We start from the raw sequence: 13,961 nt of genomic DNA, 5'->3' as shown, positions 1-13,961 counted from the left end.
CCTGTTAAATATTGCAAATGGAAATAGAATGTGAAGTTTTTTTTGTTTTTAGGCAAATAGAAAGTGATGGCATTTGTGCTGTGAAAATGGTCTGAGGGAAGGGACGCAACTGGAGACTGACAATCTGTTGAATAAGTTCTGTAAATAAACAGAATAATTCAGTTTACAAAGATTTGTTATTGATTCAGAAATCAATGAATATTTGTAAAAAGATGACATTTTGAACTGGACAACGGGGTCAAGTTTCCATGATTTATTTTATTAGACTGCATTTAGAACTATATATTACATGTTTCACATTCATATGCATTACCTAAAAACTTTACCAAATTCAAGAAGGTAGCAAATATATATATATATATATATATATATATATATATATATATTGCTCTAAATGTAGGTTTAGGTTAGCTGTTTTTGCTTAGCAAATATTTCATTATTTCTGGCCACATGGTACTATGTTTTAAGATATTGTTTTAAATGATGTAAGTTGTGGGAATTCCACAAATGATTAAAAATTTCTACATAATTCAGTCATAAACAATTGAATTATGTAGAAACATGGAAACAAAGTTTTCAGTTTGGAATTTTTTTTTTATAGTGGTGGTGACCACACAACATAAAACAATGTCTCAGGCATTGGGCAGTGTATTTATAACCATTTTTAATGATAACTTTCTGAGGTACCTTTTAGAGGCATAAAACTCTGCAGACATCTGATTCCTATCCCCACCACTGTGAACAGTTCTGAGTTTAAGTTTCTCTAGAATGGAGCTTTTCACACCAAACCAATCTGAATGACTTCCTTTACATTCTAAAGACTGAGTTATGCAGACATTTTGAAAATATTGATGGAATGCCCCTTTAAGTCTACGTACCAACAATGAAGTCAGGGGATATTGTGTAATTAATAATGTAAAAATGTTTGTACTACTTTTCTTTCTCCCAAATAATTTATCCACATTGTTTGTAACACACTTATTGTTTTTATTAAATCTAAAGAAATTAGGGTGTTGGGTGTTATGTCGTTCTTACATTAAGCACACAAAAATACACATTTCCTGCTGGAAAAGATGTCCAAAAGTATTTAGGCAACCTTTTCTTGTTAGTTAATTGAGCTACTTGAAAGTGCACCCATTGCTGACACAGGTATACATACAGTTGTCTAATCTCTATAGAAAAGCATTTTGGAGCAAGCAAGCAAAATTTATTTATATGGTGCTTTTTACAACAGGTGTTGTCACAAAGCAGCTTTACAGAAAAATCAGCATTACAGAAAAAGAAAAATCCGGGTCCAAGCCCCCATGAGCAAGCCAGTGGCGACAGTGGCAAGGAAAAACTCCATAAGAGCAGGAGGAAGAAACCTTGAGAGGAAGCAAGACTCAGAAGGGGAACCCATCCTCCCCTGGTCGACACCGGATAGCAAACATTGTTAGTATGAAGTATTATAGTACAAAGCGGGCAAAACAGGTGGAGCAATGGTTAATTTGATTAGCACATCTTTACATGTGTAGAGCAGCCACACATGAGCCTAAAGTCACCATGCTCAATGCCAAGCAATGACTTAGTCTGTGAAGCAGTGGAACTGTGTTCTCTGGTGTGATAGAGCGTCATCCAATACCTTTGGGATGAGTTGGAGTGATCCAGAACTAACTATCCAACATCAGTACCTGGCCTCACTAATGCTCGTAAGGCTGGATGCAATCAAATCCTCACAGCAGTGTTCCAACATCTAGAGTAAAGCCTTCCCAGAAAAGTAGAGGTGATGACTTCAGTAAACTGGGACAACATACAACATATTATTACAGCAAAATAAATTGTATAAAACCTTGTAGCTGATAAAAGCTGTGAAACCAGCTGCACTGAGAGATTTATCACACATACAAACTGAAGGGGAATCCCACATTGTTTCAAGATTTTCATCATCATTAATGTTACATATTAAAACAAAAGGCACAAGTAGGTTCACTGGTGGTTATGGATGATAAATAAAATGGCTATATTTGTGCTGTAGACGTTGTGACCCCTGGTTTCTATCAGCACCACTGTACAGAAATCTGAGAATGCAAGTTTCTCTACAAGGAACCTCTTCACATCAGACCACTCTGAACGACTCCGTTTACATCGCAAGGACTGAATTATTCAGTAATTTTTAAAAATTAGTTGACTTCTCCTTTAGGTAAAACAGGGGCGATTCTAGGATCAGAGCTTTAGGGGTGCTGAGTACCCAATAAGACCCCCCCCAACCCCCAGTCTAGCACCTTGGCTTTAATATCAATACATAGGCCTACCAATGGCACAGCAGCTTCTCTCACTCGAATTCAAACAGTGGACGGTCGTTGATTGACAGCCTGCAACATCAGCTTGCTAGATAGAAAAAACATCAGATGGCCAACAATAACAACATGAATGGTGATCTGTGATTCAGTGCAGCAAAAATTAGGACTGCTGCTAGTGATTGTATGTGTTGGTGCAGAGTGATCATCCTCGTCTGCGCTACTTACTGGAGCCACAGCACCACACAGTCACACTGTAACTGTGTGTGTGTGTGTGTGTATGTATACTGCACGGCCTCGGGGAGAGCGGGGCGGGGGAAGAGTAGGAGAGAGAAAGTAGATCATATAATTTGCTCATTAGAGACAAACTTCTGTTTAAAAAAACGATTTTTCCTCCTATTTTCAGGGGGCTGGGACTCAGTTTAAAGGGGCTCGACACGCCTATGAGATAAACATCAGCCTCTCCTTCTTTCCTGACCAAAAGACGAGGAGGAATACAAGCGTAACCCCTGCAGTCTACTTTCACCACGTCACACACTGGGCGGGGCCAAGCTGAACTCAGGTAACAAGTTAGACCAGGAAGGGCGTCCAGTTTCAGCAGTTTCTCTTCAGCGTCACTTTTGGCTGTTGTTGGCGCTTAGATAACGAAAACGGACCGGATTCCTACTTAAGTTGTCGATATTTTATATTTAAATATTTCCTGGCTGTTCTCCTACAAGCAGGACATTTCACATTCAGCCATCATGTTCTTTGTCTTGATGTGTCTCTGCCTGCACGCAACAGGTAAGACCTCCGGCCGGTGTTTCCTTTCTAAAAGTCACACTTCGATTTATTTATTTGTTTGTTTATGTATATGATTTATTTATTCTTTATTTTTTTAACTTATGTCATCATGTGCTGTCGAATACCTGAACAAAATTAGACCATTTGTATCTTAAGCCGAGGCAGAAGTTGAGCTGCTGTTTGCTTTGGCTGCTACACACGAAGCCAGTGAGCTGTGTTCTGTTACAGTCTCGACAAACAGATGACAGGCCGCTAAAGGGCCGGTAAAATTGTCGACTTCTGGCACATTTAGGAGGTTTTTTTGTGTTGTTTTAATCTATTAATTATCTTACTTATCTTTCCCCTCGTCAGTTGACGTTGTTTGCTTCGTGAAACTCATCTTTTCGCCTGTGTGTGTGTGACGCACCTGTTTAGCACACCTGCTATTTAGCCAGCAGCCTGTATGAGATGAGCCTGTAAATACCCAGTGTAGGTTGTATGATGCTTATTATTAGGCTTAGTCGAGTAAAACCTCGACGCTGATTTCATTTGAAGGGTTTTTTTTTATTGTAGGCCTTTAGTCTTCAGTTTTTCAAGCAACAGTATCACCTTGGAACCCTTATCTCCACCACCCCTCCCCCCGAAACTCAACACACACACACACACACACACACACACAAACAAGGAAATGGCTCACTGAATACACACTTAAGATAAAGGTAAAGCAAAACTAAAAAGACAGAGAGAGAGAGAGAGAGGTGGGTAGTTTTGTAGTAAACTAGTGGTGGGTGAAATTATTATTATTATTGCTGTTATATATTATCACAATACTTCAAGAATTTTTCATGATACACAATATGTCAAAATATCTTCTTATACGTTGGAATAGGTGCCAGTGGTGTCGCATTTTATACAATATCAACAACAAATAATTATTTATGTGTATATTTTAGTTTTGCACATCATGATGGACTAAACGCAATTAAACAGAACTAACTGTGCGCTCCTTATATTGAAACAGGCAGTTGGTCTGTGTTCTTTGGGCAACTGACGATATTCACAATATACTCAGAAAAGCTTATTGTGACACTGACATCCATTTATTATGATAACGATGGATGATGTTGTTGCCCACCTCTAAAGTAAATCTAACTGTATTTGAGTAGATATAAAATTAGCTGCCAGGAAACATCTTGAATAAAAAATTCTCAGGTCAAAAACTGAAGTGCTTAAACCTCTGAGTACATCCAGCGTAACAGCTGAAGTTTGTTGGGCGGTATTCTTCTCTGTTTGGCCTAAAGGGAAATGCTAAAGCTCAAAAGTGAGAAGTGTAAATCAAAGCATTGCAGTTGCTGACACTTCAGAACAGACTTAAATTAACCATGATTAAAAGAATTAGGAACCAAATGTGAGGGACTAGAGGGACTGAGGATAATGGGAAATCTTTTCCTCACAAATAGGGGTATAATTTGTTATTATTTGAAGTGTTATGTCAAAATACTCAGAAAAGTACAGATGCCTTTAAAACTGAGCTAGATGCGAACTGCTACCCAACTTTGTAGGTTAGTGTTTAGGTTCTTAAAGCAAAATTCTGAAGATTTTAGTAATTTTCTACATAATTTAAGTGTTGAAATATAAACAGGGACATTCAGAGTGGTTTGATGTGTGACGCCCCGTTCTAGAGAAAGTCACCGGCTTTGGTGTCTTTACATTGCTGGTGTCAGGAACCAGGGGTCACAATGGCAATAACACAAATATAACCATTTTATTTATTAACCAAAATCACCAGTGAACCTCTGAGTTTTATATGTAATGTTGGTAGTGATGAATCTGAAAACCATTTGATTTTCTTTTATTTTCTTTGGGTTTTGCTACACACCCTGCATGTACCTCTCCATCATGAATGGATTTTACTCATACATTTTACACCAATACATTATCGCAGAACTATCATGAAACAGTGTCTTGGTCAATTGCATCAGGCAGCGTATTCATAACCATTTTAAATAACTTTCTGTCAGGGAGCTTTCAGAGGCATTAAACACTTTAGATGTCTGGTTCCTGTCACCACCATTGTGAAGAATTCTGAGTCTGTAGGTTTCCAATGAAGCGTTACACATCAAACACATCAAACCAGACTTTCTTTACATCCTATTGATTTATTATGGAGACATTTTTAATACATCATTTTAATTCCTTTTTAGACCTGTCTAACTACAGTCAAGCCAAGGGGATATTGTGTGATCAAAATATAAAAATGCTAGTGCTACTTTTCTTTCTCCAAAATAATCTTCAGTAATTTATTCAGGTTGTTTGAAACACACTTATTGAGAGAGTTTTTATTATATTTATTAATTATATTAAGTGCACAAAGGTACACATTTCTGCTGAACAAGGTTGAATTACTGTCTAAAAGTATCCAGGCAGCCCTTTCCAATTAGTTAGTTCAGCTACTGTAAGGTGTACCAGTTGCTGATACACTTGTAATCATTTCATGTAGTAACTTATTGTAAGATACCTTTTAGAGGCACTAAACACAGCAGATGTGTGGTTCCTATCATCACCACAAGTTTCTCTGAGCACTTCAAACCAGAATATCTGTTTACTTCACAACCAGTTAATTATGCAGAAATTTAAAAGATCAGAATTCCCCTTTAAACCATTCCTAGAGTAATGTAAAGCTGTAGGAAGCTAATTTTCAGGTGTTATGATCTGGAATACAACCAAAATAGGGATTTTGCTGGTGAGATCATAAGGACTGGCTTGAGAACATGTAAGTTAGCGTAACGAGCATTTTTCAGTTTATAGCATTGTAGATTATTAAAGCCTCAATAGGACAAGATCAAAATGGATTAGCCTGTGGTGAACTGTAAGCCTGCTTTTGTAGTTCTAAAATAAAGTCAAAGTCCACTTTCTTGTGCATGTGTGTTCTGTGTCTGTGTCTTATGGTGCTGCACATTATTGCAAAATCAGTAGTGATCTTGTCCACGTCAGTGGTAATAAAAGGCCACGATGAGTGTTTAGAGCCTCTTTCCGGTTGGAAATTGCTAAATTGTGTGTTGCTAAATCGATTTGTGTATTTTAAGTTGTTTTTGTACCATACGGTCAGTGGTGAGTCAGAGGCTGTAAGTGTAAAACAGACATACTGTAGCTCAGCTTTTTTGAACCTGTTGCCTTTGGAAGTTCCCTTGCCGGACTGCTTACTCAGCAAATCTAGCCTTTCAGTGTATTTGGCCACACCTTTAAAGCTAGAAATTTACAAGATGATGTGTTCATAGTGTGTGCTATAATTGACAATTGAATACACCTCATTAAATAAACAAGTATTGCTTTGAAATATTTACTTTGGAATCACACTAGATCTGTTCATTGCATTGTCCTAATGCTGAGTGATCACATTGTGCACTGACTGCCTCATAGGGCCAAAGAACAGAACAGTTGTGCTTAAACACGATATTTGAAAGCAGAAGTTGTTATCTTTATAGCTCAATGCAATTTTTAAAGCTGCCTTTTTGACAGTTGTTAGCTTTCACAGTCACAACAAACGACATTTAATTGGACTTGTCTGCAGCCATTGAGTTGAGGCGTATACATGTAAATTAAAAAGAGCAGAAAGCTAATTTATTGAGACATGTTGTGGGTGTTGGTAAAACAGCAAAAGTCCGAACTGATGCGTTAAGAGGGCAGTGGTGTGTAGGTAGCGGGTTTTAAGCTTAAGATATGTATGTCTTCAGGTAGGAGCCAGTAAGTATCCACTATTAGGTAGCTAATCAGCAAACGTGGCCACTTGAGCTTTGTGCTTTAGTAGTTACCATTAACAAAAAAACAAATTGTTAATCACAATTATTTATATGGCACTTAATGGCCAGCTAAAATGTCATGATTGTGATAGGCCGAATTGAAAGTTTGGGGAATTAGCTGATGAGTCAGGTATGTGGCACATGGCCTTCTAGTCAAGAATGCTAGTCTAGGTCATGTTACGAATAAGGAAGAAATGTGATGAAGCCGTGATAAGGAAACGAAAGCTCTGAGCGTGGGCAGTAGTTTCTGCCAACGAACATTTTCTTTTCTTAGGGTCGCTGAGTGTGAATGTTTCGGGTTTGTCTTTATTTTGAGTGTTTCTAAATGTCTATGAGATTATGAGAACATGGTAATAAATAACTAGAAACTTTAATAAATTCTAAAATCTGGCACATCCAAATCTTTGGTACCGTACAATGAAATGATCTTGATCAGTTTTGGTTTATACCTCAGAGTGCTTTTAGTTTCTGCAGTTTTGCTCAGAGGGTTAAAAAGAAATTGGTCTCAATAATTGAACATTTGAACACTTATTATCTCTCTTTATCTCTTTCAGGCCTACATGCTTTTTCTGCCTCCACTTCTACAGGCACTGTGATGGTAAAAGAGGGCAGTGGTAAGTGCTATATACACATTTTATATATATATATATATATATATATATATATATATATATATATATATATATATATATATATATATATATATATATAGAGAGAGAGAGAGAGAGAGAGAGAGAGAGAGAGAGAGAGAGAGAGAGAGAGAGAGAGAGAGAGAGAGATTTAAAGGCATTACTCTTTCTGATACTTCCAATTATGTGACTTAGATAGTTAGTCTGCTTAAACTATGCTTCAAGTGTTGATCTCTTTGGTGTACTTGCAAGCTAAAGAACAGTTTCATAGATTTCAGTCACTGCATGGAAACATTTCACCCAATTTAACCAGTATTAGGAAGATTTAGCTGAACTAACCTGGACTTTTATGTATTTTCAGGAGCTGATATGAAATGTGATTACACTGCTGATTTTGGGGCATCACCTCGAGTGGAATGGAAATTTAAGGATTTAAGGGGCTCACAGTCCTTCATCTTCTTTGATGGCCAGATTACCGGTAAGAATAATATTTTCCAGCCAATCAGTCTGCTTTTTTTCAACCATGCACGTACGAAGCTCAAATGTTTATTATAGATGAAGAATGGACGACGGTGTTTACTGTGTGCTTTACATGAATCGATCTGCTGTAAATGCTAATTAACTTGTTAGACTAGTCTGTCAAGTCTTGATTCTTTTCTGTAAAATCAAATGTCTCCTCGGCATACCAATCTAAACAGATTTCATTGTATGACAAGATTGTGTTTTATTTTTATTTTTTTTTTATTTTTTTAAGCCCCGTACAAAGAACGGTTCACTCAGTATGCAGGTGGTCTGAGGATCGAAAAGACAACCAGAAAAGACACTGGAGGCTATACATGCGAGGTGTCTGGCAATGATGGCTATGCAGAAGTTGTAATCAAGCTAACAGTGATTGGTACGTTGTTCTTTGTTGCTTTATGTAGCTATATTTTTTCACTCTCTGTCACTGAATCTGTTTCTAGCTGCAGTATACATATTTTCAATTCGTTATTGTGAGGGTGAAAATTTGACTTGATTTGTTAGTATTTTCACTTAGTAAGTAACAAGTTATTACTTTTTATATAAGTGTAATTATTTGACAAAGTCAAAACTTTGAAATGTCAAACATAAGCCAGAATCTGATATACTACTGTCAGAAATGGGGGGGGGGTGCCTTTTTTATTTCACCTGGTGGGAACTGGTTTCCATTTTGTTTGACTGCTGTCTCTGAGCAACAGCCATGACAGCCATTTTTTAGCATAATTTAAAAATTCCACTTACCCTTTACTTTGTGTCAAAATTTCACAGTAATTTGACCGACAGAAATAGTCCAAAAAAAATCAGGAAAAATCTCTGTTCTTTAATTTCTGTTATGTTCTATCAGGTTAAGAAAACATTTTTTCTTCTTTTAAAGTTACCAGCGACATACGCTGTCCTGTACATGCTGTGCTCATGATAATAATCCCTGTACCCCACAGTACCTCCCTCAGTGCCTGTCAGCCGAATCCCTACCTCAGTCACAACAGGCAAGAATGTTCTGCTGACCTGCTTCGACAAGGACGGCTCTCCCCCATCCACCTACCAATGGTACAAAGATGGCACACCTCTGCCTGAAGACCCCAGCAAGTTCCCTGCCTTCAAGAACATGACCTACAAAATGAACGCTCAGAATGGCAACCTGGTAAGTGGATAAAACCTTTCAAAAATGACATATAGCTGATTGCTGGTTCTACTGAGGCCGTTTTAATGACGTACATAATATAAAGTATTACTAGTAATAAAAGTAAGTATGTAGCATTACTTTTTTGCTTTGACCATGATGAATTAGAACAGTAAGAAGTCAGCGAAACCAGAATTTTTTTAATGGATTGTAGAACTGCCAAATTAGTTGTTGTATGTACTGACCGTCATTGTATCCCAAATTTCCCCTTGGGAAATCCATCTGTTTATTATTTATGTTGTGTGTGTATAACAGGAGTTTCCCAGTGTGGCCAAGACAGACAGTGGGAAATATTTCTGTGAGGCTTCCAACAGTCAGGGACCTAATCAGCGTGGGGAGACTGTGTTAATGGAAGTCAGTGAGTAAACTTTTCAACCTGTCTTTAATTTTCTTAAAATGCTTTTAGGGCTAGATTAATATGAAGAAGATATGCATTCCTGTGGGCCTCCTGCAGGACCCACCACAACATCTTTTGGCGCATGGTTTATTTTCGGTGTGTGGATCGGGCCCAGTGCCTGCGTGAGCGGGACAACACGTGTTGAGGAATCTCATGGATGAATGAAGAAGCAAAATAAAATGATAAATCACTTAACTATGAGCCTTAGTCTTAACCTTAGTTGCTTTTATTTCAAGTCATCTGTAGGTACTCACTGTGTTTTATGTCTCTGTTTAATTTTGTAGAGGATGTGAACACAGGAGGCATCGTTGCTGGGGTCATTGTAGCCCTTCTAGCCATTGCGTTGCTTTGCTTTGGCCTGTGGTACGCTAAAAAGAAGGGATATTTGCCCAGTAAGTTTTTCTTCCTTCTGTATGTGTTTCCTTGTTGAGATTTAGCTCTTTTTGGTTTTCTATGTGTATAATGATCAAATTCATTCTGTATTTTTCATTCTCTCCATCCAGAAATGCCTGAGAGGTAAGATATATCTTTCGTCTTATAACTGATTTTGCAATGCATAAACTCCTCTTAGCATCTTAAACGAGCAGACGTTAGATGGATGACAGTTTTTATGTGTTTTATATTACAGCAAGCAGAAATCAGCAGTGTATACTCAGCCTAGACAGGACTATGGGGATGAAGACGATGTAAGTACAACTGTCTGACACTAATCTGATCAACTCATCTGCCTTTTGTGGTGTTACTTTGTTGTACTGTTTTCTTTTAATAGATATAAAAACATTCCTTCTGTGGTAATATTGTTAACTCAGTAGGGCTGCACAATTCGTGATTTGTGTTGTGTTATCAAAGTAATTCCCTTTGCTTTTTTTCCTCCTCTATTATCTTTATTCAACAGTTTTGCAAAATAAAGAAAAAAGTAGAGCAAAGAAGTTTGGAACATTGTTTCAAATATATGTTTTTTTTACTTATTTGCCAAAAAAGTTGTTCCAGCAGCTTAGACTAAAGCAGACAGTGTTGTTAATTAGCAACCAATAGTCAGTAGAATAATACAAGTATGGAGAAAAAAGTGCTGTCATCAAATATAACAACACAGGTAGGCTTAAGGTGGGGCATCAAATCATCTGTACTATTATGCCTTGATATTGTAATGACCATAAACTAGATGTTGCTGCTAAAATAGCTTACAATCTATAAAAAATAAATAGATTAGAAAAGTAGATTTTTTTTTTTTCTGTAAAATGTTTTCCATCTGGTTAGTGTTTACAATAATTTGTAAGATTAAGAAAAGAATAAAGAACAAATAGTTCAATCAAAACAAGATGTTATCATTATTATGGAAGCATAGAAACATTAACTTTATTAATGTGTTTTAACATGTTTACTATTGGTAACTTAAATGTTATCTGATGATGTTTAGAAAATAGGAATACACTGCTATGAGAATTGTGCGCTGATGCCACAATCTGATATTTTTCATGCACATATCTGCTGATGCTGATACATACACATTTATAAAATGTAGAAATTGGGAATTAATTCCAGTTTCTGGATTAGCTTTTCAGAAAAGTGTAAACTACAATATGCAACAAAAGAGCCCTCTAATGAACCAAATTTCTATTTCTGTGAGCCAGTGTCATTTATGTTATTTTTCATGCACGTATCTGCTGATACATAAATATGTATAAGAAGTACAAATTAGGACTACATCTATCTGGATTGACATTAGAAAAATATAGCAGTGTATGAAGCTACAAATGCAGTCAAAAAATAAAATAATGTCATTTAAGTACAGTAACCCAGCCCAGCATCACCTAAACATTGTGCTCTTCCAATGTACAATACATACATTTATCAAATATATCTTTCAAACATTAGACAAATCTAAACATCTTTTCGATTCAAGCTGTTAACCGCCAATGCAAAGAGGATTACGATATTATTGTTGATCTCTACAAATTTCATTGCCTCTTGTGAGCAGCCTCGAGTGTTTCTATGAGTATTTTTGTTTGAGGCAGTGACATGATCCAGCAAATGTAATAGAATTGGTCAAAATACAGCAGGTTAATCATTGTTAATCATATCACATCAAGCGTTCAACAATATATACTATACCAGCAAAAGTATGTAGACACTTACCATCACACCTATATGATCAATATTCCAATTCAGCCCAGAAGTGTTCGATGGGGTTGCGGTCAGGGCTCTCTGCAGGTCACTGGAGTTCCTCCACACCAAACTCATCAAACCATGTCTTTATGAGCCTTGCTTTGTGCCCAAGGGCACAGTCATCCTGGAACAGGAAAGGACCTTCCCCAAACTGTTAGCACAAAGTTGGAAGCTTATAATTGTCTGCAATGTCTTTGTATGTTGTAGTATTAACATTAGCCTTCGCTGGAACTAAGGGGTCAAACCCTGAAAAATAGCCCCAGACAATTATCCCTCCTCCACCAAACTTTACTGTTGGTACTATCCATTCTGGTAGGCAGTACTCTCCTGGCGTCTGCTAAACCCAAATTTATCCTTCAGACTGACAGATAGTGAAGAATGATTTATCACTCTAGAGAACATTTTTCCACTTCTCCACAGTCCAGTAGCAGCATATTTCACACCACTCCAGCCAATGCTTGGCATTGTGCATAGTGATATTAGGCTTGTGTGCATGAAGCTCTCAATGCACAGTACTTGTACTGATCTGTCCAACTGCTGCTCTGCTTCAGCACCCGGTGGCCCCACTCTGAGTTTGCGTGGTCTACCGCTTCATGGTTGAGCTGTCGTTGCTCCTTGATGCTTTCATTTCACAATAATAGCACTTACAGATGAACAACAGGGCAGAAATTTCACAACCTGGCTTGTGGTAAAGGTGGCGTCCTATAAAATTGCCACGGTTAAAGTCACTGAGCTATTTAGTACGGCCCATTTTACTGACCATGTCTAATGAGAATGCATGGCTATGTGCTTGATTTATACACCTGTTAGCAGTGGGTGTGGTGAAACACCTGAACTCAATAATTAAGATGGGTTTTCCACATACTTTTGGGAATAGAGTATATATGTATATCACAGTTGCATGGTCCAGACATAATGTGGTATTTTGTTGGTGTTGTGCAGCCCTATAGCCCAGCACATAGTACTTCTGCCTTTCCATATGTAAATTAATACAATAAAAGCCTCACTATTGCACTGTGTTTGTCTGTTTCAGGTGGAGTTCAAACAGAAGTCATCATTTGTGGTGTAGCCTACATTTTCACCTGTTTAGCCGTGAAGGATCTCTCCTGCTGTGCTGATGTCTTTTAACTGGGATTAAGCTTGTGTGTGTGTGTGTGTGTGTGTGTGTGTGTGTGTGTGTGTGTGTGTGTGTGTGTGTGTGTTTTATACCACCTCTGGTCATTTGCACTGCACTGACCCTAATGCTGAGCCTTGTATCAGAAAGCGTCATGAACATCCACTGGATCATGCTGTTTGGTTTTCTCACTTTTAGAACAGAGGGATAGAACATGAGTAGCGGATAAGGGCCTGAGTAAATTTACATTTGCCTTTTACTTTCTGTTGTCAATTTGAATTTTTACTATAAACAAATCTGTGGAAATTTGGTACCAATATAATTTTTTTGCTTTTTTCCCCCTGTAGAAAAATATTACTGTCTTTGCCATCCTTCAGGAAAGCATTTGTGCAATGTTTGTTAAGTGATGTGAAGTACATATAATTTGAATAAGCTTATTAAATTTGTGTATAAGTGACACTGACCGATTAGTGAAGTGACTTTAGTGTTGTGTATCCGCTTGAATTGTACATAAACGTCCTTATATGTTGATGTAGGAAAAAACAAGGTACTAGAACATTTCCATACTAATATCCTATTTATCCAACTGTTCTGTTTACCTAATCAAAGGGTTTAGATTGTACTTTTGTCTTTTTTCCTCTCTCTTGTTTTTTAATTTCTCTTGTGAAATGTAAATAGATGTTCTGGTTCTGTTTTTTTTTTGATGCATTGTACTTTTTTACTACAGTTGTGACACACACAAAGCTGTAAATCGAACATTTAGATATTTGTGATAAGACATTGGTTTGATGTGTCTGACAGCAAATCCACCTTTAAAGTGTCTTGCACAATGATTTTTGGTTAACTTGAACATTGCACAGAAACAATATAAAAATACATGCAATACTTGGCTGCTTTAGTCTTTGTCGCATGTTCTGGCTGTAATTCTTTCAATAAATATTTTAACGTTATTGACATTTGTGTCATTCAAGCTTTTCTGTATGTTTACTCCTATTGACAAATATAGCGACGCCACCAGGGGGCGGTACATGCCACATTTCATATTTTCCCACAGCAATTTCTGAATCAAGAGGGTCAAATTTCCTTTCAACCCTTGAACGACCACTTCTGGTTTCTCC

The 13,961-nt window shown here is 37.3% G+C and overlaps 1 protein-coding gene across 1 annotated transcript; it reads left to right on the top strand.

The window, feature by feature from the left end:
• Positions 1-2,846: 2,846 nt before the first annotated feature.
• Positions 2,847-13,799, top strand: f11r.1 (F11 receptor, tandem duplicate 1). The gene is made up of 10 exons (XM_036580492.1): positions 2,847-3,059; positions 7,393-7,452; positions 7,829-7,945; positions 8,222-8,362; positions 8,925-9,127; positions 9,422-9,524; positions 9,848-9,955; positions 10,067-10,079; positions 10,192-10,249; positions 12,763-13,799. The coding sequence occupies exons 1-10, from the start codon at positions 3,020-3,022 to the stop codon at positions 12,796-12,798; spliced, it is 879 nt and encodes a 292-aa protein (XP_036436385.1). The 5' UTR covers positions 2,847-3,019; the 3' UTR covers positions 12,799-13,799.
• The last annotated feature ends 162 nt before the right edge of the window (positions 13,800-13,961 follow it).

This window comes from Colossoma macropomum, unplaced genomic scaffold, assembly GCF_904425465.1.
Source record: "Colossoma macropomum unplaced genomic scaffold, Colossoma_macropomum, whole genome shotgun sequence".
In the NCBI taxonomy this organism is placed as follows: Eukaryota; Metazoa; Chordata; class Actinopteri; order Characiformes; family Serrasalmidae; genus Colossoma; species Colossoma macropomum.
This window is presented reverse-complemented; position numbering and strand designations above follow the sequence as displayed.

What these genes read in the sequence shown, in the direction of transcription:
- f11r.1 (XM_036580492.1), top strand. Translation starts at nt 3,020, where the DNA reads ATGTTCTTTGTCTTGATGTGTCTCTGCCTGCACGCAACAG. An exon ending in TCTCTGCCTGCACGCAACAG is followed by an intron (nt 3,060 to 7,392) that starts GTAAGACCTCCG and finishes TATCTCTTTCAG; the next exon opens with GCCTACATGCTTTTTCTGCC. An exon ending in AATCAAGCTAACAGTGATTG is followed by an intron (nt 8,363 to 8,924) that starts GTACGTTGTTCT and finishes TGTACCCCACAG; the next exon opens with TACCTCCCTCAGTGCCTGTC.